The sequence below is a fragment of the Pristiophorus japonicus genome, unplaced genomic scaffold, assembly GCF_044704955.1.
Source record: "Pristiophorus japonicus isolate sPriJap1 unplaced genomic scaffold, sPriJap1.hap1 HAP1_SCAFFOLD_400, whole genome shotgun sequence".
NCBI lineage: Eukaryota > Metazoa > Chordata > Chondrichthyes > Pristiophoridae > Pristiophorus > Pristiophorus japonicus.
Window position 1 is genome coordinate 298916 of NW_027253871.1, and position 27003 is coordinate 325918.

The 27003-nt window shown below is 51.3% G+C and overlaps 1 protein-coding gene across 2 annotated transcripts; it reads left to right on the forward strand.

Annotated features, from left to right (window-relative positions):
- The first annotated feature begins 1173 nt into the window (after nucleotides 1-1173).
- On the forward strand, nucleotides 1174-26483 carry LOC139250603 (netrin-G1-like). 2 transcript variants are annotated; one of them, XM_070873003.1, is made up of 7 exons: nucleotides 1174-1416; nucleotides 12858-13501; nucleotides 16441-16617; nucleotides 17674-17693; nucleotides 22724-22891; nucleotides 24458-24592; nucleotides 26254-26483. In XM_070873003.1, the coding sequence occupies exons 1-7, from the start codon at nucleotides 1174-1176 to the stop codon at nucleotides 26481-26483; spliced, it is 1617 nt and encodes a 538-aa protein (XP_070729104.1). The 2 variants fall into 2 exon arrangements, with proteins under 2 accessions (XP_070729104.1, XP_070729105.1); XM_070873004.1 differs by lacking the exons at nucleotides 17674-17693; nucleotides 22724-22891; nucleotides 24458-24592 and adding exons at nucleotides 18251-18261; nucleotides 26119-26130.
- Nucleotides 26484-27003: the final 520 nt, after the last annotated feature.

Here is a 27003-nt window from a genome sequence, read left to right on the forward strand (position 1 = left end):
GGCAGCACTGAGGGGGTGCTGCACTGTCAGAGGGGCAGTACTGAGGGTGTGCAGCACTGTCGGAAGGGCAGTACTGAGGGAGCGCTGCACTATCAGAGGGGCAGTACTGCGGGAGTGCAGTACTGTCGGAGGGGCAGTACTGAGGGAGTACTGCAGTGTCGGAGGGGCACTACTGAGGGAGTGCAGCACTGTCGGAGGGGCAGTACTGAGGGAGTGCTGCACTGTTGGAGGGGCAGTACTGAGCGACTGCAGCAATGTCAGAGGAGCAGTGCTGAGGGAGTGCTACAGTGTTGGAGGGGCAGTTCTGAAGGAATGCTGCACTGTCGAAGGGGCAGTACTACAGGAATGCGGCACTTTTGAACGCTCCATCTTTTGGACAAGGCGGTAAACCGAGGCCCAGTCTGCCCTCTCAGCTTCACATCCAAGATCCCTCGGCTTTATTTCAAAGAAGAGCAGAGGAGTTCTCCCCAGTATCCTGAGCAATATGTATCCCTCAACCAACATCACTAAAATAGCATAATTGTTCATTTGTCTCATTTGGTATATTAACAAGAGTGATTTTGTCACCTCCTATTGGCTGCTGTGATTCCCAACTGGTGATTATTTCTGTGTAACGTTACAGCTAATCGGAGGCGGAGTTGGAGGGTGGGGGTCGAAGGTCAGGAGCAGCACCTGTTCCGAAATGCATTGATTTTATTTCTCTCCTCACAGGGAACTGATGGCAGAAGGAAGAGATGATCGATGGGAAACAGACTCTGGTCAGGAGACAGTCATCACATTGTCTCCCAGTACTGACTAATCAGCCAATCAGAGCATCTGTCTGACACAGCGGGCAGCTGGGGGAAAACAGCTGGGATCCGAACACTTGGAACATCTGTACAAACACTGGGAAAACAGCTGGAATCTCAACACCTGGAACACCTGCACCAACAGTGGGGAAACAGCTGGAATGGTAACAGAGAGAACACCTGCACCAACTGGGAAAACAGCTGGAATCCGAACACTTGGAACATCTGTACCAATGCTGGGAAAACAGCTGGAATCCCAACACCTGGAACATCTGCAAGCATAGAGATCGCCCCTCTCTGAGTGGGTCCATTCGGAGCGGGGACCCCCTGAATCACCCCCAGCCGGACCGAGATGGCCCCTCTCTGAGCGGGTCCAGTCAGAGCGATGCGTCTGTCTGGTTTGTTGCTCCTTCAGACCCTTTGGGCGGCCCTGTCTCTCGCCGCGCAGCACTTCCCGTCCTGGGGTCACTATGACCTGTGTAAGGCCCAGCTTCACTGGGACCAGGCCATGAGTTGGGATTACATGGCCTGCCAGCCCGAGGCCGCCCTGCTCACCAGGTCACTGAAGGTCAGCTTGGATCCCGCCGACAGTACGTGTGGAGAGACCCCCGAGATGTACTGCACGCTGGTGAGTAGAAGCCTTTCTGAGACAGCCTCTGTTGTGTGTCACACTGTGAATGGACGCTCACTGAACGGCCTTTATCAAAGTGAATTCCATCCAAACTCCTACATTTGCTTCATTAACAGAGGCATCGAGTGCAAAAGCAAGGGAGTCATGGTGAACCTTTATACATCATTGGTTAGGCCCCAGCTGGAGTATTGTGTCCAATTCTGGGCACCACACTTTAGGAAGGATGACAAGGCCTTGGAGAGGGTGCAGAGGAGATTTACTGGGATGTTTCCAGGGATGAGGGACTTCAGTTATGTGAAGAGACTGGAGAAGCTGGGATTGTTCTCCTCGGAGCAGAGAAGGTTAAGGGGAGATTTGATGAGGTGTTTAAAATCATGAAGGGTAAATAAGGAGACACTTTCCAGTGGCAGGAGGGCCGGTAACCAGAGGACACAGATTTCAGATAATTGGCAAAAAAGCCAAGGGGGGAGATGAGGAGAATGTTTTAATGCAGCGAGTTTTTATGATCTGGAATGTGCTGCTTGAAAGGGAGGTGGAAGCAGATTCAATAATAACATTCAAAAAGGAATTGGATAAATACTGGGAAAGGAGAAATGTACAGGGCTATGGGGAAGGAGCAGGAGAGTGGGACTCAATGGACAGCTCTGAGCCAATGGCAGAGACAGACGATATCACGGAGGTGAAAGTAGGCGGGCTTGGTGAAGGAGGAGATATGGGGATGGAATAACAGTCTGTTAAGTTGTATTGAGTGGAACTGTGAGGAGATGTAAAATGGCTGGACTGAACAGGAAAGGTCAGGACACGTAAACCACAAAACTCGCTGCTTCCCAGTGTCGCACCGTAAGGGGTGACAGTGTTTGTAAAATTAGACACAGTAATAGATGTGAGGAGGGAGGTCGAATGTTTATAAACAGTCCCTGGAGCTCCTGACCCCTGTGTCTGAGCCCTGCCCAATATCTCCAGTGGGGAATATGTCCCATTGTGTCTGAGCCCTGCCCAATATCTCCAGTGTGGAATATGTCCCATTGTGTCTGAGCCCTGCCAATATCCCCAGTATGGAATATGTCCCATTGTGTCTGAGCCCTGCCAATATCTCCAGTGGGGAATATATCCCATTGTGTCTGAGCCCTGCCCAATATCTCCAGTGTGGAATATGTCCCATTGTGTCTGAGCCCTGCCAATATCCCCAGTGGGGAATATGTCCCATTGTGTCTGAGCCCTGCCCAATATCCCCAGTGGGGAATATGTCCCATTGTGTCTGAGCCCTGCCCAATATCTCCAGTGTGGAATATGTCCCATTGTGTCTGAGCCCTGCCAATATCCCCAGTGGGGAATATGTCCCATTGTGTCTGAGCCCAGCCCAATATCCCCAGTGGGGAATATGTCCTTGAGATGTAAATTCAAGCCTCTTTCTAAATATTAATGATGCTCTTGTTGAGTGAATCATCTCCTCAGGATAATTGGTTCCTAGATCATTGTTCGAGGGGAAACGCCTGGTTTAATAATCAGCCGTATGTTTCAGCAATAATTGAAAATGTATAATTTATTGCAGAACATGCAGTTTATCAGAGGGAATTATTCTCCAGCTCAATTAGTAATCTGTTATAAAAATAATACGAGTATTTGAGGTAAATCTTCCAGCTGTCCCATATCCCACTGTGGGAGCTGTGTGTGAAACAGGGCCCGGACCCAGTGAGACCACACTAGATGTTACTGTCTCAGTTTCACACCTCAGGACGTCCCAAAGCGCTTCACAGACAATGAAGGACTTTTAGAAATTGCAATAATTTTTCTTTCACCGATAAAAACGCGGCTGAATTTATCGGCCTTGATCTCGTAGTTTGCATTTTTTAATATGTAACAGTTTTTGACAGGTGTACTCGCTCCTTCTTTCCCGATGTGTCCCGACTCCTGAACTTGTGTTCCCTGATTGTATGTTGACTGTGAGTGGGTGAGTGAGAAGGAAAGACTCCAGGGTGAGAATGTATTCAGACTGTGCCTGTAACCTTGGTGCAAAGACACGAATTCCTGGTCACAAACTGTTGTGATCGAATGTACCGGGGCACGGTGGTGCAGGGCTTCTGTGACTGGAACAGTAATCCACAGAACCGCACTTCCAATCCCTCCATGGGCTTTGAGACTGGGCAGAGGGAGATACTGCCGATCCTGCTGGGAGACTCAGTCCCAGGCATATCCTTCAGTTTTTTATTTGTTCCTGAGATGTGGGCATCGCTGGCAAGGCCGGCATTTATTGCCCATCCCTAATTGCCCTTGCGAAGGTGGTGATGAGCCACCTTCTTGAACCGCTGCAGTCCGTGTGGTGAAGGTACTCCCACAGTGCTGTTAGGAAGGGAGTTCAGGATTTTGACCCAGTGACAATGAAGGAACATTGAATATATTTCCCAATCAGGATGCGGTGTAACTTGGAGGGGAACGTGGAGGTGGTGGTGTTCCCATGGAGACCATGGGTTTGTGAGGTGCTGCCGAAGAAGTCTTGGTGAGTTGCTGCAGTGCACCTTGTAGATGGTAAACACTGCAGCCACGGTACGCCGGTGGTGGAGGGAGTAAATGTTTAAGGTGGTGGATGGGCTGCTTTGTCCGGGATGGTGTGAAGCTTTTTGCGTATTGTTGGAGCTGCAGTCATCCAGGCAATTGGAGAGTATTCCATCACCCGCCTGACTTGTGTCTTGTAGGTGGTGGAAAGGCTTTGGAGAGTCAGGAGGTGAGACACTCGCCGAGAATACTCGCCTCTGACCTGCTCTTGTACCACAGTATTTATGTGGCTGGTCCAGTTAAGTTTCTGGTCAATGGTGATCCCCAGGATGCTGATAGTGGGGGATCCGACAATGGTAACGCCGTTGAATGTCATGGAGAGGTAGTTGGACTCTTGCTTGTTGGAGATGATTATTGCCTTCCACTTGTGGACCACAAATGTTACTTGCCACTTCGGTGTTGCCAGACTGGGAAACAACGTCGGTGAGTGAACACAGAGGTGATGGGGAACAGGACTTGTGTGTGTTCGGACACGGGCAGCACAGGTTTGGATGAGCTGAAATTTACGGAGAGTGGAAGATGGGAGTCCGGCCAGGAGAACATTGGAATGGTCGAGTCTGGAGGGAACAAAGTATGGATGAGGGTTTCAGCAGCAGAGGTGCTGAGGCAGGGGTGGAGACCAGCGATGTTACCGAGGTGGAAATAGGTGGTCTTGGTGATCGAGCGGATAGGATTGTTTGTTTTAGTTCTTCTCGACCAAAAGGCATCAGTTAATGCTCATCGATCTCCGTGTTGGAAATAGAATCTCTCGCTGGTCTGTAATCCCCAATTTGATTCATCTCTGGCACCAGCTCAAAGTATTCGCCTCCAATTCCACTTCAGTGGCAATTTGTTCATTGATTTGAGTGTTTCTCGTGCTGCAAAGCAAAACTCACAGTGTCTGAGCACACACCGAGGGAGAGGCACATCTGGAATACTGCGGGCAGAGTGGGCTCCTCATTGTAGGGGAGAGATGGGACACAGTGACACAGTGTGACCGGGGGTGAGGGGGTGAGGGGAGAGAGAGATGGGACATGGGAAACAGTGACACAGTGTGACCAGGGGTGAGGGGGTGAGGGGAGAGAGAGATGGGACATGGGAAACAGTGACACAGTGTGACCAGGGGTGAGGGGGTGAGGGGAGAGAGAGATGGGACATGGGAAACAGTGACACAGTGTGACCGGGGGTGAGGGGAGTAAGAAATGGGACACGGGGCACAGGGACACAGTGTGACCAGGGGTGAGGGGGTGAGGGACTGTGTTATGAGGTTAGCTCGAACAGTCGAATTAAAGGGAGGATCGTCACCACTTCTGTAGAAACACAGTCTGTGCCTTGCTCGGGATAAGTCTGACAGCTAATTATTTCTGAATCCGATCACCAATTCTGGAAATCCCAGCGAGTGGTGACAGCAGGTGAATGTTAACGTGGAGTTTCTGGGTAATTTCTGTAAGCTGAGTTTGAACTGATTGTAAACTGGTGCCTGGAGATTGTGTCTGATCCTCTCGGGATTGTTAACATCTGTATCCATTCCCCTTCCAGCTGCTCACACAATCTCACAGCACAGCAGGAGGCCATTCGGCCCATCGTGCCTGTGCCGGCTCTTTGAGAGAGCAATCCAATTAGTCCCACTCCCTGCTCTTTCCCCATAGCCTTGCAAATTTATCCTTTTTCTCAAATTTATCAAGTATATTTTTCCCTGTTCTAAGGGAGTTTAGTTGAAGCAGGTTCAAACAGCTCCTCAAAGAGTGGGTACAGGCACGATGGGCAGAATGGCCTTCTGTGCTGTGAGATTCTGTGATATTACCCCTGTTTTAAGGGAGTTTATTTTCAGCAGATGCGAGCAGCAGATGGGATTTCAGTCTGAACGAGCCAAACATTCTCTTTGTAATATCGCAGTCCGTTCTATTGGGTCTGGGACTAAACCTTTAATACTCAGACAGGAAATTGAGGGTTTGGGAGAGGCCTACAGTAAGTGGATTAAACCTGAGGCCATCGACTTTATCCCCATGAATCCTCCCCCTGCCCAATATCTCACTCACTGCCCACTGTCCCCAGTAAACCGGCTGCACATTAAACTTTCCCAGTCTCTTGATTCCTGGATCAGAGCTCCCTCACTGCACTGCTGTCTGACAATGTTCCACTCACTTTAGCAGCTCAGACAGGAGAATGTTTGAAGAATGATTTACTGTTGTTGTGGCACTGACTGACCCCTGACCCTGTCTATAAGGAACGATCGACACAGGCCGGTCAATAATGTGGGATTACACCACAGCTGGTTGAAGATTTGCTGCAGATTCTCAATCTTTCCCCAGTCTGGTTTCTTTCTCTGAAACCTCCCTCTGGTCTTCTCATTGCTGAAATTTTTAGACACAAACGCCAGGTGCAGAGTTCTGGGTTTCATTAACTTGAACAAACATTCATTTCTGCCGGCTCACGTTCTTTATAATTAAATTCCAAAGTGTAGAATCCCATCGAGCTCCCTGGCAAGATGTTGACTTAAAACCGCCGTTCCTTTATTAAATTAATTCTGGGGATGTGGGCATCGCTGATACGGCCGGCATTTATTGCCCATCCCCTGGTGCCCTGAGAAGGTGGGGGTGGGCCGAATTATTGATCCGCTGGGAGCGGGTTTGATACAAACTGAGTGTCTCGCTCGGCCACTTCAGAGGGTCATTAATAGTCAACCACGTTGGTGTGGGCCTGGAGTCACATATAGGCCTGGACCTGGTACGGAGGCAGGTTTCCTTCCCTAAAGGACATTACTGAACCAGTTGGGCTTCACGGCAATCTCCCTGAGCTGTGGGCCGTGGGGAGAGGACCCTCTCCCTGAGCTGTGGGCCGTGGGGAGATGGACTCTCTCCCTGACCCACTGTGGGCCGTGGGGAGAGGACCCTCTCCCTGACCCACTGTGGGCCATGGGGAGATGGACTCTCTCCCTAACCCACTGTGGGCCGTGGGGTGAGGACCCTCTCCCTGACCCACTGTGGGCCGTGGGGAGATGGACCCTCTCCCTGACCCACTGTGGGCCGTGGGGAGTTGGACTTCCCCACTGACCCACTGTGGGCCGTGGGGAGATGGACCCTCTCTCTGACCCACTGTGGGCCGTGGGGAGATGGCTGATAACAGAAATGAGAGGGTATACATATCAGGAAAGGATGAACAGGCTGGGTCACTTTTCTCTTGAAAAGAGAATGCTAAGGGGTGATCTAATAGAGTTCTTTGAAATTATGAAAGGTTTTGATAGAAACATAGAAACATAGAAAATAGGTGCAGGAGTAGGCCATTCGGCCCTTCTAGCCTGCATCACCATTCAATGAGTTCATGGCTGAACATGCAACTTCAGTATCCCATTCCTGCTTTCTTGCCATACCCCTTGATCCCCCGAGTAGTAAGGACTTCATCTAACTCATTTTTGAATATATTTAGTGAATTGGCCTCAACAACTTTCTGTGGTAGAGAATTCCACAGGTTCACCACTCTCTGGGTGAAGAAGTTTCTCCTCATCTCGGTCCTAAATGGCTTACCCCTTATCCTCAGACTGTGACCCCTGGTTCTGGACTTCCCCAACATTGGGAACATTCTTCCTGCATCTAACCTGTCTAAACCCATCAGAATTTTAAACGTATCTATGAGGTCCCCTCTCATTCTTCTGAACTCCAGTAAATACAAGCCCAGTTGATTCAGTCTTTCTTGATAGGTCAGTCCCGCCATCCCGGGAATCAGTCTGCTGAACCTTCGCTGCACTCCCTCAATAGCAAGAATGTCCTTCCTCAGGTTAGGAGACCAAAACTGTGCATAATACTCCAGGTGTGGCCTCACCAAGGCCCTGTACAACTGTAGCAACACCTCCCTGCCCCTGTACTCAAATCCCCTCGCTATGCAGGCCAACATGCCATTTGTTTTCTTAACCGCCTGCTGTACCTGCATGCCAACCTTGATAGAGTTTATACAGAGAAAACCAAGAAATCCAATCGGGAATTCAGAAGAAACGTCTGTACCCAAAGAGTGGTGAGAATGTGGAACATGCTACAACAGGGAGTGGTTAAAGCGAATAGTGTAGATGCATTAAGAGGTGCTAAACAACCGTATGAGGGAGACGGGAATAGAGGATTGTGGATAGATTTAGATGAGGAAAGACGGGAGGAGGCTCGAGTGGAGCAGAAACACCGGCATGGACTGGTTGGGCCGAATGGCCTGTTTCTCTGCCGTATATTCTATGTGATCCTATATGTAATCCTATATGTAATCCTACGTAATCTTTCAGCTCAGTACTGGCCCACTAAATGCTGTCAACTGAGCAACTCTGCTCGAACATTAACTCCAACAGGTGTCACTATTCATTGTGGTGTGCTGCATGTTGCACAACTTGGCCATCATGAGGGCCCAGACCTTACCAGCGGGAAGTGCAGCCCCACCTCAGGAGGAGAAGAAAGAGGAACAGGAGCCTGGCGAGGCCCCGACTGGCCAGCCAGAGGAGGAGGTGCAGCAGCCACGGAGGAGACACCGTGGCACTGCTCCCGATACAAGGGCCACATGTCAGCGGCTCATCATACATCGGTTCTCCAACAACACAACACAACCCCTGACCAGCAACTAATAAACATTTAACAACAGCCCCTTGAAACACCATAACACACAATTAACATCAACAATATCTGTACACAGGCCCCTGCCATTTGTCATTCCTCAACAGTATCCATGTGCCATATTAGACACATACACTAACAACAATAGCAGGCCTCAAAAACTGCAACCAGATCGTGACAAACATATTTACAGGATGAGGCCTTCTGTCCATTGTGGCTAAAGTTTTATTGAGACTAGCTCTGGCATTTGCTACCCCTTACCTTAACCCCCTCCCACACCTCCTGCTCCTCCTCAATGTTGCCCCACTGCCTGCAGCAAGGCTGCTTGAGGGCTGCTGTGTGTGTAACACAGACACTACAGATGGCCTAGTAGGATACATTGGACCAGCTCTGGGCCTGGAAGGCCCGGCTGTAGACTGCACCACCTCAGCATCGGCGGCAGCAGTCTAGGTTGGCTGGTGTGTAGACCGCGGCAGGTGCAAAGGCAGAGTGGCAATGGTGGGAGCCAGAATGCTGTCATCTTGAGCAAAGACAACACGTTCCATTTCCCACGGCCCATTGCCACTCCCCCAGGGTGGAACCTCAGCATCTGGAGCAATATGTGGGAGCGCAGATTACTGGCCTGCTTCGGCACAATTACCTCCCCGTTGGACTGAGGGGAACAGAGAGGATGGCAGCAGTCAGTGTTTGCATGGCATCACTCTGTGACTGACTCAGAGCAGCCTGAGTCTCAAACGCAGCGTTCTGAGAGTTGTTGCCACAATGATTGACAGCATCACATCACAAAGGCACGCGCTCTCCCCTCTGCGACTCCACTGTCGCTGGTTGAGTCCATCTCCCTCTGTAAGTGGGCAAGGATGGGTTCATTGAACTGCTGAGAGGCAGGGACAATGCTTGAGGCGGCCTCCCCCAACCTCAGGGCAACACTTTCCTCACCTTCCTCATCATCTTCCCCGTCAGTTGAAGTGGACGGCGTTTGCTGTCAAGGGTCAAGGATCTCACAGAAATGCCAAAGGGCATTCACATACCGTCATGGTCCACAGGGGGCGCTGCTTCTCCGGCCACTACCGCACCAACTGGTGTGCCCATGGGGATGGACACTCGCTCCTCCACGTCACTGAGGGCTTGTATGTCAGGCTCCCCTCCACAGGTGCACTGCTGCTCTCTCCTGTTGTGAACCAGTTTCACCTGCAGTAAGAAACACAAGAAGGTGTGAGTGAGTGTGCAGCTCATCGTGTGCCACATGTGTCTTCCATAGTTGAATAGTTGCTGCTGTGTGGATGTGCGCAAACGTGCATTTGAATCTGCGTGGCTGCTCACAGTGCATGTGTGAACGGTGGGATGAGGTGAGAAGGGCCTCAGATTAGGGATGAGGCTGAAGTCTTGTGAAAGGGTAGTGTGAGGAGGGGTGAGGCTGAGTAGGGAACCAGAAGGTGAGCAAGGTTTGGATGGGCCGGGCATGGCTGGTGAACTGAGCCTGAACCTTTATGGTGCCTTCACCAACAAAGACCACGGCCTGGGACACACAGTGATGGAGCAGTCGGAGGTCAGTTGTAGCGCTGGGGCACGGTGCTGTTAATTATGTCCCGAGGACACGGCAATTCAGGAGCACGTCACATCTGCACCGTTCCTTTGTTCATTTATACTTTACACAGCTTTAGGATTGTGGTACTAATGTTACCCCATTCCTTCTACATAGAGTATTAAAAATAACCAATCCAATATGCGGCTTTAGTCACTGCCTTTAGTCGATGCTGTGACAATTGTAGATTCATTAATCTCTATGATCTCTGTATATTGCCGCGCTCTCCATCTTTATCACACATTAGTTTTATTGATTGCTGCAACAGCCACTTGCTGGGGATGAGGATGTTACAGGTGAGCTGTCTGATCATTTGGAAAAGGATGTCGGGCTGATTCTGTTTTGCCGATGTCAGGCAGAGTCCCAGTGTGTCCGATCCACAGGATGCACTGCAGCAACTCGCCAAGGCTTCTTCAGCAGCACCTCCCAAACCCGCCACCTCTACCACCTGGAAGGACGAGGGCAGCAGGTGCCTGGGAACACCATCACCTCCAAGTTCCCCTCGAGTCACACAGTGTCCCGACTTAGAATCACAGCATCATAGAATGATACAGCATAGAAGGAGTCCATTCGGCCCATCGTGCCTGTGTCGGCTCTTTGAAAGTGTTACCCAATTAACCCCACTCCCCGCTCTTTCCCCACAGCCCTGTAAATCTTTCCCCTACAGGTATTTCTCCAATTCCCGATTGAATCTGCTGCCATCGCCCTTTCAGGCAGCGCATTCCAGATCACAACATGTGGAGCTGCCACTGTGTCCATCGCTGCTTCACCGCGGAAGGTCAATGACCTGAAGTGACCCCGAGGGAGCCCTGCCACCTCCGACTGCTCCCTCACAAACCAGCCTGAGGTAAAGCATCATTAGGCCCACAGGCTGGGCGAGGGTCCGACACACAGAGCCCAGGGGTATGGCCTGAGCACAAATAAGGGATTGTTTTAACAACAGACGATAAAAAGACAAGTTCCCATTAATCATTCCGCTCACAAAACACTCGCCCTTTCTCTCTCTCTCTAACCCAAACAGACAGCTGCAGTGAGACTCATTTTCCCATCTCTCGATGTCAGAGGTCGGAGATTCTTTCACTGAACATGAACTTTGGAAAATCTAAACAAAGAAAACTTCCAAAATGTCATCATGTCAGAAATCTGTCCAAATGTCAGCTCCCTCATCTCTTTACAGTCCATTTTATTTCGCTCAAAACGATTCCCAAGGATGATTGGGGAACTGAGAGGATCTAACTATGGGGAAAGGCTGAACAGGCTGGGGCTCGTTCCTGGTCCCAGGGATGTGGGACTTCAGTTGCAGGGAGAGACTGGAGAAGCTGGGATTGTTCTCCTTACAGCAGAGAAGGTTAAGGGGAGATTTAATACAGGTGTTCATGGTCATGAGGGGTCGAAACAGAGTAGATAGAGAGAAACTGTTCCCATTGACGGAAGGCTCGAGAACCAGAGGACACATATTTAAGGTGATTGACAAAAGAACCAAAGGCGACATGAGGAAAATTGTTTTTGCGCAGTGAGTGGTTAGGATCTGGAATGCACTGCCTGAAAGGGTGGTGGAGGCAGAGCCCAACGGGAGAATTGTGTCCAATTCTGGGCACCACACTTTAGGAAGGATGTCAAGGCCTTGGAGAGGGTGCAGACGAGATTTACTGGAATGGTGCTAGGGATGAGGGACTTCAGTTATGTGGAGACTCTGGAGAAGCTAGGATTTTCTCCTCAGAGCAGAAAAGGTTAAGGGGAGATTTAATACAGGTGTTCAAAATCATGAAGGGATTTTGATTGAGTCAATAAGGAGACACTGTTTCCAGTGGCAGGAGGATCGGTAACCAGAGGACACAGATTGAAGGTGATTGGTGAAAGTACCAGAGGGGAGATGAGGAAACCCCACTTTCTACCTTCTGACACTCTGAATAGCTGCCCTTTACCCCGACTCTCTGCTTTATGTCCTGAAGCCAGCGAGCTATCCATTCTGCTACTGGCTCCCTGACTCTGCATTCTCTGACCTTATTCATTAGTCTATTATGTGGTCCCTTATCGTAGATCTTTTAGAAATCTGGATAAATTATATCTACTGCATTACCCTTGTCTGCTCTCTCTGTTACCTCTTCAGAGAATGCAATGAGGTTGGTCAAGCAAGACTTTCCCTTTTGAACTCCATGCTGACTATTCATTATTATACTTTTGCTCTCTAAATGTTCTTCTATATTCTCCTTTAGTAAGGATTCCATTATTTCTCCGACCACCGATATTAAGTTGACAGGTTTACAGTTCTCTGGACATTTCTATCTCCCTTCTTAAATATAAGTATTACTTTAGCTATCTTCTAGTCCTCGGGTATGACACCTTTTTCTAACTAATTAATAAATATGTGACCCTGCTATTTCTTCCCCAGATTCATTTAAAAAGCACAAAGTGTTCCGTCCAGACCTGCGGTTTTATTTAACCCGTGCTGTAACTGTTCTGGGAGTGTTTGATGGGACAGTGCAGAGGGAGCTATACTCTGTATCAAACCTGTACTGTACCTGCCCTGGGAGTGTTTGATGGGACAGTGTAGAGGGAGCTTTACTCTGTATCTAACCCGTGTTGTACCTGCCCTGGGAGTGTTTGATGGGACAGTGTAGAGGGAGCTTTACTCTGTATCTAACCTGTGCTGTACCTGCCCTGGGAGTGTTTGATTGGACAGTGTAGAGGGAGCTCCACTCTGTATCTAACCCGTGTTGTTCCGTCTCTGTTTCCAGGAGAACCCGTACATGTGCAACAACGAGTGTGATGCTCACACGCCCGAGCTCGCACACCCACCCGAGCTGATGCTGGATGACGAGGGGCGGATTCCCAACACCTTTTGGCAAAGCGTCTCCTGGAGGAGTTTCCCCGAGCCCCTCCTGATCAATATCACTCTGTCCTGGGGCAAGACCATCGAGCTGACCGAGGACATAGTCATCACCTTCGAGTCGGGCCGGCCGGAGCAGATGGTCCTGGAGAAGTCTCTGGACCACGGCCGGACGTGGCAACCCTACCAGTTCTACGCGGCCGACTGCCTCACCTCCTTCGGGATGGAACCGAGAAGCGCCCGGGATCTGAGCCCAGCCTTGGTGCTGGATATCATCTGCACGGAGGAGTATTCCAGGGGCTACGTGTGGAAGGTGGACAAGATGGTCCGCTTCGAGATCCAGGAGCGTTTTGCCCTGTTCGGGGGGCCCCGTCTCCAGGACATGGCCTCGCTGTACGGCCAGCTGGACACCACTAAGGACCTGAGGGACTTCTTCACCCTGACCGACCTGCGGGTCAGGCTGCTCCGGCCGGCCACTGGGGCCACCAGTGTTGACCAGCACAACCTCTCCAAATACTTCTATGCCATCTCCAACCTGGACATTCGTGGCCGGTGAGAGCTCCTCGCCCCTTCTGGCCAGAGTCGCAGACCCCACACTTCACACCCGGGGGGTGCCGTGTCAGGCCAACATCTGGGGCACTCACACGGCCAACATCTGGGGGTAACGCACGGGGCCAACATCTGGATGGGCACTCACAGGGTCAACATCGGGGGGCACTCACAGGAACAACATCTGGGGCACTCACAGGGACAACATCTGGGGGTAACTCACGCGGCTAACATCTGGGAGGGCACTCACAGGGTCAACATCTGGGGGAGCTCAGGGTCAACATCTGGGGGCACTATCAGAACCAACATCTGGGAGCATTCGCAGGGCCAACATCTGGGGGATACTCTCAGTCTATCAACTTGGTGATACTCCATCAGGGCAAATATCTGGTGTTCCCTATCAGAACTAACATCTGGGATACTTTATCAGGGATAACATCTGGCATGGCACGCTATCAGTTATCATCTGGAGGGCACTATATCGGAGTTAACATCTGACACACAATCTCAATGAACATCTGAAGGGCAGTCTATCAGGGCCAACATCTAATTACGAGGAGAGATTACACAAACTAGGGTTGTGTTCCCGAGAATTTAGAAGGTGATTTGATTGAAGTTTTCAAGATATGAAGGGGAACTGAAAGGGTCGATAGAGAGAAACTATTTCCCTGGTTGGGGATTCTAAGAGTATGGAGAAAAGTCTAAAAATTAGAGCCAGACCTTTCAGCAGTCAAATTAGGAAACACTTCTACACACAAAGGGTGGTAGAAGTTTGGAATTCTCTTCCACAAATGGCAGTTGATGCTCGATCAATTGTTAATTTTAAATCTGAGATTAATAGATTTTATTAGCCAATGGTATTGAGGGATATGGGGCAATGGCGGGTGAATGGAGTTAGGTCACAGATCAGCCATGATCCCATTGAATGGCGGAGCAGGCTCGAGGGGCTGAATGGCCTCCTCCTGTTCCTATGTGAACGCTGGTAACTGGGGAGGTTTGACAGCGATAGATGGGGATTCCTGCCCCGGCCCACTGGGCACCATCAGCTGCCCCTGTGTCGGGTGTTTGAGCTTCCCTGAATGGCCCTGCGACAGTGGGCACAGACCAGCACTGTGCCAGCTCCCCCTGCCCCTGGTGATGGGCCCGTTAGCGAGCTTTCACAGTCCTGCTGGCTGGCTGGCGATGAGTCAGCGAGTTCCTGCTCAGTGTTCAGCCAATCGAGCAGCACGGAGCGAGCAGAGTCTGTCCCTTTACTCTCAACACTGCCGAGCTCCAGTCTGATCAGGATTCAGAGAGTGAGAGGATCACACAACACAGGAGGAGGCCATTCAGACCATCGGGCCTGTGCCGGTCTTTGAAAGAGATATCCAATTAGTCCCACTCCCCGCTCTTTCCCCATAGCCCTGCAAATCTTTCCCTTAAAGTATTTATCCAATTCCCTTCTGAAAGTTACGATTAAATCTGCTCCCACCGCCCTTTCAGGCAGTGATTCCAGATCACAACAACTTGCTGCGTAAATAAACTCTCCTCATCTCCCCTCTGAGTCTTTTACCAATTACCTTCAACCTGTGACCTCTGGTCCCCGACCCTCCTGCCACTGGAAACAGTTGCTCCCTATTTACTCGATCCAAGCCCTTCCTGATTCGATGACTGATTGTGACTAAAGGCTTCCTTAATGTTGGATCTATATTCAGTCTGGGTCAGTGAGTTCCCATTCTCCCATCACACAATCTCCAGGGCTCGGAGCCATTCCCTCATTATTCCACACTCAGCTTCTGGGAGGCTCGCTCCAGCTTTTAGCCGAGGACAATCTTCAGACACTAATTAGAGAACAGGAGCAGTAAAATGTTTACGCTGCCGTTAATGTGACTCCAAGGAACTGTCTGGGTATCTGCTTCGTTCAGCAAACAGTGCCCAGAACTGACAATTTGCTGAATGTGCAACGTACAATCTGCGGATTGTGAAGCTTCACCCTCGCAGTGAGTTAAACAGCGGCTCGATGCTGTTAGCACAGAGTCACCGAGACCAGCGTTCTCACGCTTCACGGCACAGAGACCGTCACAGCACTTTGGGCCTTTTCAAATCGCATTTACTGAACAACAACAACAAAATCTCATCCTTGTCTGAAAATCCCTCCATGGCGTCTCCCCCTCCCTATCTCTGTAACCACCTCCCACCCTACAGCCCTCCGAGATCTCTGCTCTCCTCCAGCACCAGGAACAGCACTCCGAGATCGCTGCTCTCCTTCAACACCAGGAACAGCCCTCCGAGATCGCTGCTCTCCTTCAACACCAGGAACAGCCCTCCGAGATCGCTGCTCTCCTCCAACACAGGCCTCTTGTCCATCCCCCACTCCCTTCGCCCCACCATTGGTGGCCATGCCTTCAGCTGCCTGGGCCCTGAGCTCTAGAATTCCCTCCCTGAACATCTCCCTCTCTACCTCTCTCTCCTCCTTTAAGACGCTCCTAAAACCGACCTCTTAGACTAAGCTTTTGGTCACCTGTCCAAATATCTCCTTATGTCGCTCGTGTCAGTTTATCTGATTTATGCTCCTGTGAAGCACCTTGGGACGTTTTACTCGTTAAAGGCGCTTTATAAATGCAAGTTGTTGTTGCAGTTGCAGGTGTTGTTGTAAAGAAATAAATTGTGAGAGGCGCTCTATAAATGCAAGCTCTTCCTTTGAGGGGCCTGGAAGGCCGGAGCTGATCAGAAACTCTCTCCTAACGTGTTCTTGTTGCTGCCCAGAATCTGATCGTCAATCAGCGGAAACACGCCCAGAAACTGTCCTGCCGCCTGTGTTGAAAGGCAATAAGTGGGAGAAAAATGTTGCTGTTTGCAGAGCGAAGCTGGGAAAGGGAGAGCGGACTCGCGGAGCAGCCAGTCCCCAGTCTAACCCGGCTGCTCAGCTTATTTGAAACCAGCTTGCTGTTGTTTTTTGCCAGGTGTAAGTGCAACCTTCACGCCAACAACTGTATCTGGGAGAAGGGGAAGCTGAGTTGCGAGTGTGAGCACAACACGACGGGGCCGGACTGCGGGAGATGCAAGAAAGGCTTTCAAGGCCGAGCGTGGAGAGCGGGCTCATACCTCCCAATCCCCAAAGGGACGGCCAATGTCTGTGAGTAACCAGAGCTGTTCCGGCCCGGCCCAGTGCCGGCACCAGATTCCCTTCACATTTCATTCTCAGCCCAACTCCCGGCAACGCACCGACTCCAAAATACAACCCACCCATCTTTGTCATTGTGTTCATGTGGGAACAGAGACTCACAGCGGGAGATTGGACAGAGCCAGGGACAGAGATAGGGTCCGTGCCCACAGCTCCACACTGAGGGGGGACTGGGGACGGGGGGCGGGGGGAGCGAGAGGGAGAGGGGAGAGAGAGCAGGGCAGAGGGAGGGAGCGAAAAAGGGGGGAGAGAAAGAGAGACGGAGGGAGAGAGAGAGGGGTGTGTAAAGAGAGAAAGAGAGAAATAAAGAATGAAAGAGAACAAACAAAAAGTGAGAAAGTGGGAAACAGAAATAGAGAATGTGAGAAAGAGGGAGAGAGAAGCAGAGTAATTAACTGAGAATGGGAGATGGAAAGTAAGGGAGAAGAAAAGAGAGAGAAAAGGAAAGTGAGAAAGAGAATGGAAGAGATCTAGAAAAGGAAATAAAAATGAAAGAAAGATTATCCAATTAGTCCCACTCCCCGCTCTTTCCCCATGGACCTGCAAATGTTGCCTTTTCAAGTATTTATCCTACTCCCTTTTGAAAGTTACGATTGAATCTGCTCCCACCGCCCTTTCAGGCAGCACATTCCAGATCACAACAACTCGCTGCGTAAAAATAATCCTCATCTCCCTCTGGGTCTTTGGCCAATCACCTTCAATCTGTGTCCTTGGGTTACCCACCCTCCTGCCCTTGCAAACAGTTTCTCCTTATTCACTCCATCAAAACCCTTCCTCATTTTGAAGCCCTCTACCAATGTAATGTCGGGGTCAGTGAGCGAGGGTGAGGGTGAGGTTATAATAGCCGCAGGGGTTGAATTTGCTGAAACCTCACTCCGGACACCCACAGATTCAGAGCCAGCAGTGAGGTGCAGACTGATGTGAGAATGGAATGTTCACAGCTGGATAACATCTGGGGAACAGCTGGGGAAGGTTAGAGGAGAATAAGCCTCTGTATAATCAATATCTGAAGCAGATCAGGAAGTGAAGGTTGTGAGGGACATCTGGGCCTGCTGTGTGTGGAATGTCCCGAGATCAATATCCAGATAGTGAGCTGACTGGGCAATGGGGGAGGGGTGTGTGTGACCACTGATGCCCTTACGTATTAACCCTGCGTACTTACACACTAATCGCATGTAGTGGGAGCGTCCCCACGTACTACTCTCACACACACCTTACGGGAGCACTTTAGCAACTCTACCTGGTCTCACACAGGGCTGGTGTGAGCTCTCAGAGGATGCAGCACGCCAATCCCCCATCAGTTCCTTGTTCGTGAGTTTGAGTGACGTCGATCTGATGAACACTCCATGTGATGGGTTGTGTTAATGTGTTTATCGATAAAGATTGTTAATCAGACGTCTCTATAATTCTGTTTCCGTTTCCCTCTCCAGGCCTCCCTGACCCCGTGGCGAGTGGCCGTAAGTAGGACCTATGCTCTCTGACCTGTGACCTGCTGACCCAGAGCCCATTTCTGTATCGGGAATGATCCGCTTCCCTCAAACCTCCCTCATCATTCACTGAGCGAGGAACAGGTGTAGGTGTGAGCAGAGGCCGAGTGTGAGTGGGGGCTGGGTGTGAGCAGGGGCTGAGTGTGAGCAGGTGAAGGTGTGAACAGGTGAAGGTGTGAGGCAGTGTCGGTGTGAGCAGGGCTGGGATCAGGAGTCTGCTTGTCCGTGCATCGATGGAGTAAAGTATAATCTCCTCGAGCGGTACAGCAGATATGAAGCAGGGAAGATGTAATATATAGGACCCACATCTCAGCTGAGATGAAAATGCTTCTTAACTGTGTCTCAGTGCGAACGTTCAATGGGAAGTGGAGAGAAGATTTGTAGAAATCCATATGGTTGCTGAGGCCGAGATCAATGGGGACCTGTTGTAATCCCGTTATCCCAGATACAGGAATGGAAACTGGGTGAGTGTCTCGGCCTCAATCTGTTCCTCTTTGTTCCTGGATTTTACATCAACTTGTTCCCATTTATTTAACCCTTCGCATGCTGTCAATGTCATTCCAAACCATCCGCCATATCGCAACCCCGAACCAACACCCAGACTGACCGGGAGCAGAGTGACCATAACTCCCCATACTGACTGGGAGTGAACATAACTCCCCACACTGACCGGGAGTGACCATAACTCCCCACACTGACCGGGAGTGACCATAACTCTCCACACTGACCGGGAGTGAACATAACTCCCCACACTGACCGGGAGTGACCATAACCCACCACACTGACCGAGAGTGACCATAACTCCCCACACTGACTGGGAGCAGAGTGACCATAACTCCCCACACTGACCGGGAGTGACCATAACTCCCCACACTGACCGGGAGTGACCATAACCCACCACACTGACCGGGAGTGACCATAACCCACCACACTGACCGGGAGTGACCATAACTCCCCACACTGACCGGGAGTGACCATAACTCTCCACACTGACCGGGAGTGACCATAACTCCCCACACTGACCGGGAGTGACCATAACTCCCCACACTGACCGGGAGTGACCATAACTCTCCACACTGACCGGGAGTGACCATAACTCTCCACACTGACCGGGAGTGACCATAACTCCCCACACTGACCGGGAGTGACCATAACTCTCCACACTGACCGGGAGTGACCATAACTCTCCACACTGACCGGGAGTGAACATAACTCCCCACACTGACCGAGAGTGACCATAACTCCCCACACTGACCGGGAGTGACCATAACTCTCCACACTGACCGGGAGTGACCATAACTCCCCACACTGACCAGGAGTGACCATAACTCCTCACACTGACCGGGAGTGACCATAACTCCCCACACTGACCGGGAGTGACCATAACTCCCCACACTGACCGGGAGTGACCATAACTCTCCACACTGACCGGGAGTGACCATAACTCTCCACACTGACCGGGAGTGACCATAACTCCCCACACTGACCGGGAGTGACCATAACTCCCCACACTGACCGGGAGTGACCATAACCCACCACACTGACCGGGAGTGACCATAACTCCCCACACTGACCGGGAGTGAGCATAACTCTCCACACTGACCGGGAGTGACCATAACTCACCACACTGACCGGGAGTGACCATAACTCTCCACACTGACCGGGAGTGACCATAACTCTCCACACTGACCGGGAGTGACCATAACTCCCCACACTGACCGGGAGTGACCATAACCCACCACACTGACCGGGAGTGACCATAACTCTCCACACTGACCGGGAGTGACCATAACTCCCCACACTGACCAGGAGTGACCATAACTCCTCACACTGACCGGGAGTGACCATAACTCCCCACACTGACCGGGAGTGACCATAACTCCCCACACCGACCGGGAGTGACCATAACTCTCCACACTGACCGGGAGTGACCATAACTCCCCACACTGACCGGGAGTGACCATAACTCCCCACACTGACCGGGAGTGACCATAACTCCCCACACTGACCGGGAGTGACCATAACCCACCACACTGACCGGGAGTGACCATAACTCCCCACACTGACCGGGAGTGAGCATAACTCTCCACACTGACCGGGAGTGACCATAACTCACCACACTGACCGGGAGTGACCATAACTCTCCACACTGACCGGGAGTGACCATAACTCTCCACACTGACCGGGAGTGACCATAACTCCCCACACTGACCAGGAGTGACCATAACTCTCCACACTGACCGGGAGTGACCATAACTCTCCACACTGACCGGGAGTGACCATAACTCCCCACACTGACCGGGAGTGACCATAACTCTCCACACTGACCGGGAGTGACCATAACTCTCCACACTGACCGGGAGTGAACATAACTCCCCACACTGACCGAGAGTGACCATAACTCCCCACACTGACCGGGAGTGACCATAACTCTCCACACTGACCGGGAGTGACCATAACTCCCCACACTGACCAGGAGTGACCATAACTCCTCACACTGACCGGGAGTGACCATAACTCCCCACACTGACCGGGAGTGACCATAACTCCCCACACTGACCGGGAGTGACCATAACTCTCCACACTGACCGGGAGTGACCATAACTCCCCACACTGACCGGGAGTGACCATAACTCCCCACACTGACCGGGAGTGACCATAACCCACCACACTGACCGGGAGTGACCATAACTCCCCACACTGACCGGGAGTGAGCATAACTCTCCACACTGACCGGGAGTGACCATAACTCACCACACTAACCGAGACTGGCGGTCTATGAAACGTTACACTTTGACCCCAAACCTGCTCCTTTCCTGCCCAGGTGCAGCCAGAACCGACACTCAAAACCTTCATCACCGACACAAACTGAACTAAAGACAAACTAGTTCTAATGTCTGGCGAAGAATCTCCATTTTCTGCTGAATTACTGAGTGAGTTGTTGCTGTATTCAGTCACACTGAATAATAACAGGGAGACTCCGTCACATCCGGCAGTACACAGTTTGCCTTTCAAACCCTCAACCCACTCGAATGTACCGAAATCCCACAATAACAGCCTGTCACGGCCTCACCCCATTTAATCATCGCTCCGCGGACCAGATTCCCACGAATTATCCATCGATCCGCTTAGAGCGACAGCCCGGGCAGTGAGTAGACCCGGGGAAGCGATTGATTGATCCGACATTGGCTCCCGGTCCAGCAACATTTCCAATTTATAATTCTCATCCTCGCGTTCAAATTCCTCCGTGGCCCCACCCCTCCCTATCTCAGTCAACCCTTCCCACCCTACACCCCTCCCTATCTCAGTAAACACTCCCACCCTGCAGCCCTCCCTATCTCAATAAAGCCCGCTCAACCTACACCCCTCCCTATCTCTATAACCTCCCTCCAGCCCTACACCCCTCCCTATCTCTGTAAGCCCCTCCCATCCTACAATCCTCCCTATCTCTATAACCCTCTCCCACCCTACAACCCTCCCTATCTCTGTAACCTCCTCCGTCCCTACCGCCTTCCCAAGCCTCCAGCTGCCTGGGCCCGAAGCTCTGGAATTCCCTCCCTAAACGTCTCCGCACCACCTCTCTCTGCTCCTTTAAGAATCTCCTTAAAACCTATCACTTTGACCGAGTTTTTGTCACCTGTCCTATTATCTCCTCCCGAGTCTCGGTGTGAGTTTCTGTCTGATTGGCGGTGTAGCGGAGATGGAAATGTCTGTTTTCTTGTCTCTCGGACACTCCTGCAATCCCGGATAGTCTCCACTCGATGTGTGTGCGCACAGTACAGATGTTCTGTTCAGAACGCGTGTTCTCCAGCTGGGATTAATAATTGCTGATTTCTCCTGACACATGCAGCTGACCCAAAGCTCGGTCGCACATGGCCAAGAATCTTATCACTAGAGGTCACGATCCCAGAGCAAGGTAGGAACTCTCAAACACCGCGACTGGCTCAGAGTACAGGAGAAAGCAAGGATTTGCATTTATATATTGTTCCTTCAGGACTGCCCCTCCGGCAGGGCAGTAATCCCTCAGTACTGCCCCTCAAACAGTGCAGTACTCCCTCAGTTTTGCCCCTCTGGCAGTGCAGCGTTCCCTCAGTAAAACCCCCCCCACAGTGCAGCACTCCTTCAGTACTGCCCCTCCGACAGCGCAGTGCTCCCTCGGAACTGCCCCTCCGACACTGCAGTGCTCTCTCAGTACTGCACTGGGAGCGTCAATCTGCATTATGGGCTCAAATCTCTGGAATGGGACTTGAACCGATGACCTTCAGACTCAGAGGTGAGCGTGCTGCCCACTGAGCCACAGTTGAAAGGCCCCTAACTTGGCAGTGCTGTGTAAACCCCGGCACAGAATCTATAACCTGGGATTGGGACCATCCATTGCCATCTGCCTGATTCAATGCAAATCGTAACTAGCCAGGAGTCTGATGTTTTCCCCTCACTGCTAAAAGCCTCAGTGTTCCCTCCCTCCCTCCCATTCCAGCCATTTCCTCCCCACCTCTCATTCCTGCAGCATGTGACCCTCTCACAGTCTGCAAACTGTCTGTGTCCCGTCTACACTCTCTGTCTTTTCCCTGCAAGCCTGCGAATGCTTCGGCCATTCGAACCGGTGCAGTTACCTCGAGCTGCTCACCACCGCCATTTGCGTGAGCTGTAAGCACAACACTAGGGGCCGACACTGCCAGTTATGTCGGCTGGGCTACCACCGAAACCCTTCAGCACAGCTGGACCACCACAACGTTTGCCAAGGTCAGTTCCTGTTACAATCTCTGCTCTCTCCTTCTTTCACCCTTCTGCTTTCAGCCCAAAACAAGATAAAGAAACAAAGAAAATACCTTCAATAGGGCTGAGCAAAGCGCGTCGGAAATCAGCTCCTCTTTCCCCAGTGACCAGCCTCAACCCAACCTTTCCCCAGTGACTAGACCCCAACCCAACCTTTCCCCAGCGACTAGGCCCCCGACCCAACCTTTCCCCAGTGACTAGGCCCCGACCCAACCTTTCCCCAGTGACTAGGCCCCGACCCAACCTTTCCCCAGTGACCAGGCCCCGACCCAACCTTTCCCCAGTGACTCGGCCCTAAACCAACCTTTTCCCAGCAACTCGGCCTCAACCCACCCTTTCCCCAGCAATGAGGCCCCGATCCAACCCATCAATGAGGGTTCAGTGTAGGCTTTCCCTAGCGATGAGGCCTGGCCCAGGCTTTCCGTAGCAATGAGGCCTGTCCCAGGCTTTGTTGAGTTATAGCGAAAGCTCTGTGTTTTGACGATATAATCATTGCCTCCCTGTCTCCATTGTTTTTCAGGAATTTGTATGTTGTTTGTACTCTCGGTAAACGACCATCCTGCATCGTAGCAGCGTCGCTTCCCTCTGCTCAATGTTACCCCTCCCCCCCAGTGTCCACCAACAATCCTCTCTCTCCATTTCCACATCTCCTCCCATTCTCCACACACACAATTACACAGAATGTACAGCACTGAAACAGGCCATTCGGCTCAACCGCTCCATGCCGGTGTTTATGCTCCACACGAGCCTCCTCCCACCCCTCTTCATCTCACCCTGTCAGCATTTCCTTCTATTCCTTTCGCCCTCATGTGTTTATCTCGCTTCCCCTTAAATGCATCGATACTATTCGCCTCAATCACTCCCTGTGGTAGTGAGTTCCATTCTTTGGATAAAGAAGTTTCTCCTCCCTTCCCTATTGGATTTATTAGTGACTAGCTTATATTTATGACCCCTAGTTTTCAACTCCCCACAAGTGGAATCATCTTCTCTTCTTCCACCCTATCAAACCTCTTCACAATTTTAAAGACCTTGATCAGGTCACCCCTCAGTCTTCTCTTTCCCAGCAAAGAGCCCCAGCCTGGTCAGCCTTTCCTGATAGGTACAACGTCTCAGTTCTGGTATCATCCTTGTAAATCTACTTTGTACCTTCTCCATTGCCTCTATGTCCTTTTTATAATACGGAGACCAGAACTGTGCCCAGTGCTCCAAGTGCGGTCTAACCAAGGTTCGATACAAGTTTAACATCACTTCTGTGCTTGTGCATTCTATCCTCTATTGATGAACCTGGTTTGTTTTTTCTGGCCTTGTTAACCTGCGTTAATTCTGTGCAGTTGCCCCAGGGAGTGGAACACGGGCCGTGTGCAGTCAGTGTGTGGAGGATTGAAGCTGTTTGTAAAGTGTTGGAGACTTGTTTCATCCCCACAGTCTGAGCCTCCCTTGTCCCGGCTCGCACTCATTCCTGTCGCTGAGGTTGTGTCGCTGTGTTTATTGGGAACAGCCGTGTGCAGTGTGTGTGTTGTCTTGTTTCTGCAGACTGTGAGTGTCACCCTGATGGCTCGCTCCACCATCGCTGTAATGACACGGGATATTGTGACTGTAAGGAGGGGGCGACAGGGCCCAAGTGTGACAGGTGTCTGCCCGGATATTACTGGCACAGGGGCTGTCGAGGTAAGTAACCGTTCCAGCACCAGCCCCTCCCCTCACTCCACCCCGGCTTCTGGGTGTCAGGGTCAGCAGAGTATCCGATAGCAGAGATACCGTGGGGGGAAACACAGAGGCTTTTAGTGAGTGAATCCCCCTGGACTCTCCCATCACCTGCCACACAATTAGTGGCACAGCTCCTCGCAAAGGGAGGCCTGGAGTTCAGTGACGGCGGGTCATAGAATCAGACAGCACAGAAGGAGGCCATTCGGCCCATCGGGCCTGTGCTGGCTCTTTGAAAGAGCAATCCAATTAGTCCCACTCCCTGCTCTTTCCCAATAGACCTGCACATCTTTCCTTTTCAAATGTTTATCCAATTCCCTTTTGAAAGTTACTATTGAATCTGCTCCCACCGCCCTTTCAGGCAGCGCATTCCAGATCACAACAACTCGCTGCGTAAATAAACTCGCCTCATCTCCCCTCTGGTCCTTTGCCAATTACCTTCAACCTGTGACCTCTGGTCCCTGACCCTCCTGCCCCTGGAAACATCTTCTACTTATTTGCTTGATCAAAAACCTTTCACAATTGTGAACACCACTATTAAATCTCCCTTTAACCTTCTCTGCTCGAAGGAGAACAATCCCAGCTTTTCCAGTCTCCCCACATAACTGAAGTCCCACATCCCCAGTATCATTCCTGTAAATCTTCTCTGCTCCCTCTCCAAGGCCTTGATATCCTTCCTAATGTGCCCAGAACTAGGCAGAATAATTGGACACAGAATTTAATCCTCAGTCTCTGCCTCAATATTTAATCCCATCCTAATTTGCACCAAGTCCCATTCACCCATCCCCCCTGTGCTCGCTGATCCTCATTGGCTCCCAGTCTGGCAATGCCTCGAATTTAAAATTCTCATGTTTGTGTTCAAATCCCTCCATGGCCTCATACCCCAATATCTCTGTAACCTCCTCCATCCTACAACCCTCCCTATCTCTGTAACCCCCTCCAGCCCGACACCCCTCCCTATCTCTGTAACCTCCTCCCACCCTACACTCCTCCCTATCTCTGTGACACCCTCCAGCCCTACACCCTTCCCTATCTCTGTAACCTCCTCCCACCCTACACTCCTCCCTATCTCTGTGACACCCTCCAGCCCTACACCCCTCCCTATCTCTGTAACCCCCTTCAGCTCTACACCCCTCCCTATTTCTGTAACCTCCTCCAGCCCTACACCCCTCCCTATCTCTGTAAGCCCCTACAGCCCTACACCCCTCCCTATCTCGGTAACCCCCTCCAGCTGCATAACCCTCCACGATCTCTGTGCTTCTCCAGTTCTGTCCTCTTGCATATCCCCGACTCTAATCGCTCAACCATTGGGGGCCGTGCCTTCAGCTGCCTGGGCCCGAAGCTCTGGATTTCACTCCCTAAACCTCTCCACCTCTCGCTCCTCCTATAAGACAATCCTTGAACACGACTTCTTGGGCCAAGCTTTTGGTCCCCTGTCCTAATATCTCCTTTTGTGTCTCGGTGTTACATTTTGTCTGATAACCTGTGAGGCACCTTGGGATGTTTTATTACGATTAAGACGCTATATAAATGCAAGTTGTTGTAAAAGTGAGAGAGAGTTGTAACAATCTGTAACGTGGGAGAGTTTCTATGACCTGACCTTTCTTTTCTCTGACCTCTTGCAGCGGGCGTGTGCGATAACTTTCTGACGCGGTGTGAGAACGGAGGAGTGTGTGAGGACAATGGGAGGTGTGTGTGCCCCGCTCCCTACACCGGGCTCCTGTGTGAGAAAGGCCAGTGTGGGGAGGAAGTGGGAGGGTGTGTCTCCCAATCTCCGCGGGACCCCACCTTACACCGGGTGCTGCTGTCGCTGACTGCGCTGCTAACCACCGCTAACGGCCGCCCGCCGCTCTGACCGGCTTCCAGCGCCATGGCCGCTCACGGGAAGGTGCGAAGAGCGCAGGAGAATCCAGCGTTTACTGCGTCGCCAGTAAAACACGCTCCCCTCCCCCGCCCCCGCCCCTGGGAAAGGCAAAGTGGAACCGAGGCCGGAGCCCACCCAGCCCGACTGGACGTGAGAGGCCGGACGGAATGGGCAGTCAGTGGGGACTGGACTCTCGGACTCCCCGCGGGGCCCAGGCAGCTGCTAATATTCATTCTGCAATCGCCAGCCGCTCGGCCCATGTCCAGCTTTGGGACAAAGAAAGAAAGAAAGGACTTGCATTTCTACATCGCCTTTCAGCCCCTCAGGATGGCCCAAAGCACCTCACAGACAATGAAGGACTTTCTCAACAAACAGCAATGTGATAATGACCAGACAACCTGTTTTACTGATGTTGGTCAAGGGATAAATATTGGCCAGGACACCGGGGATAACTCCCCCGCTCTTCTTCGAAATATTGAAATGGGATCTTTTACACCCACCTGAGAGAGCA

Bases quoted from the DNA above. Each gene is read 5' to 3' on its own strand.
- LOC139250603 (XM_070873003.1), top strand. From the start codon at position 1,174: ATGCGTCTGTCTGGTTTGTTGCTCCTTCAGACCCTTTGGGCGGCCCTG. The intron at 1,417-12,857 runs GTGAGTAGAAGC...CTCTGTTTCCAG, and splicing joins CCGAGATGTACTGCACGCTG to GAGAACCCGTACATGTGCAA. The intron at 22,892-24,457 runs GTCAGTTCCTGT...TTGTTTCTGCAG, and splicing joins CCACCACAACGTTTGCCAAG to ACTGTGAGTGTCACCCTGAT.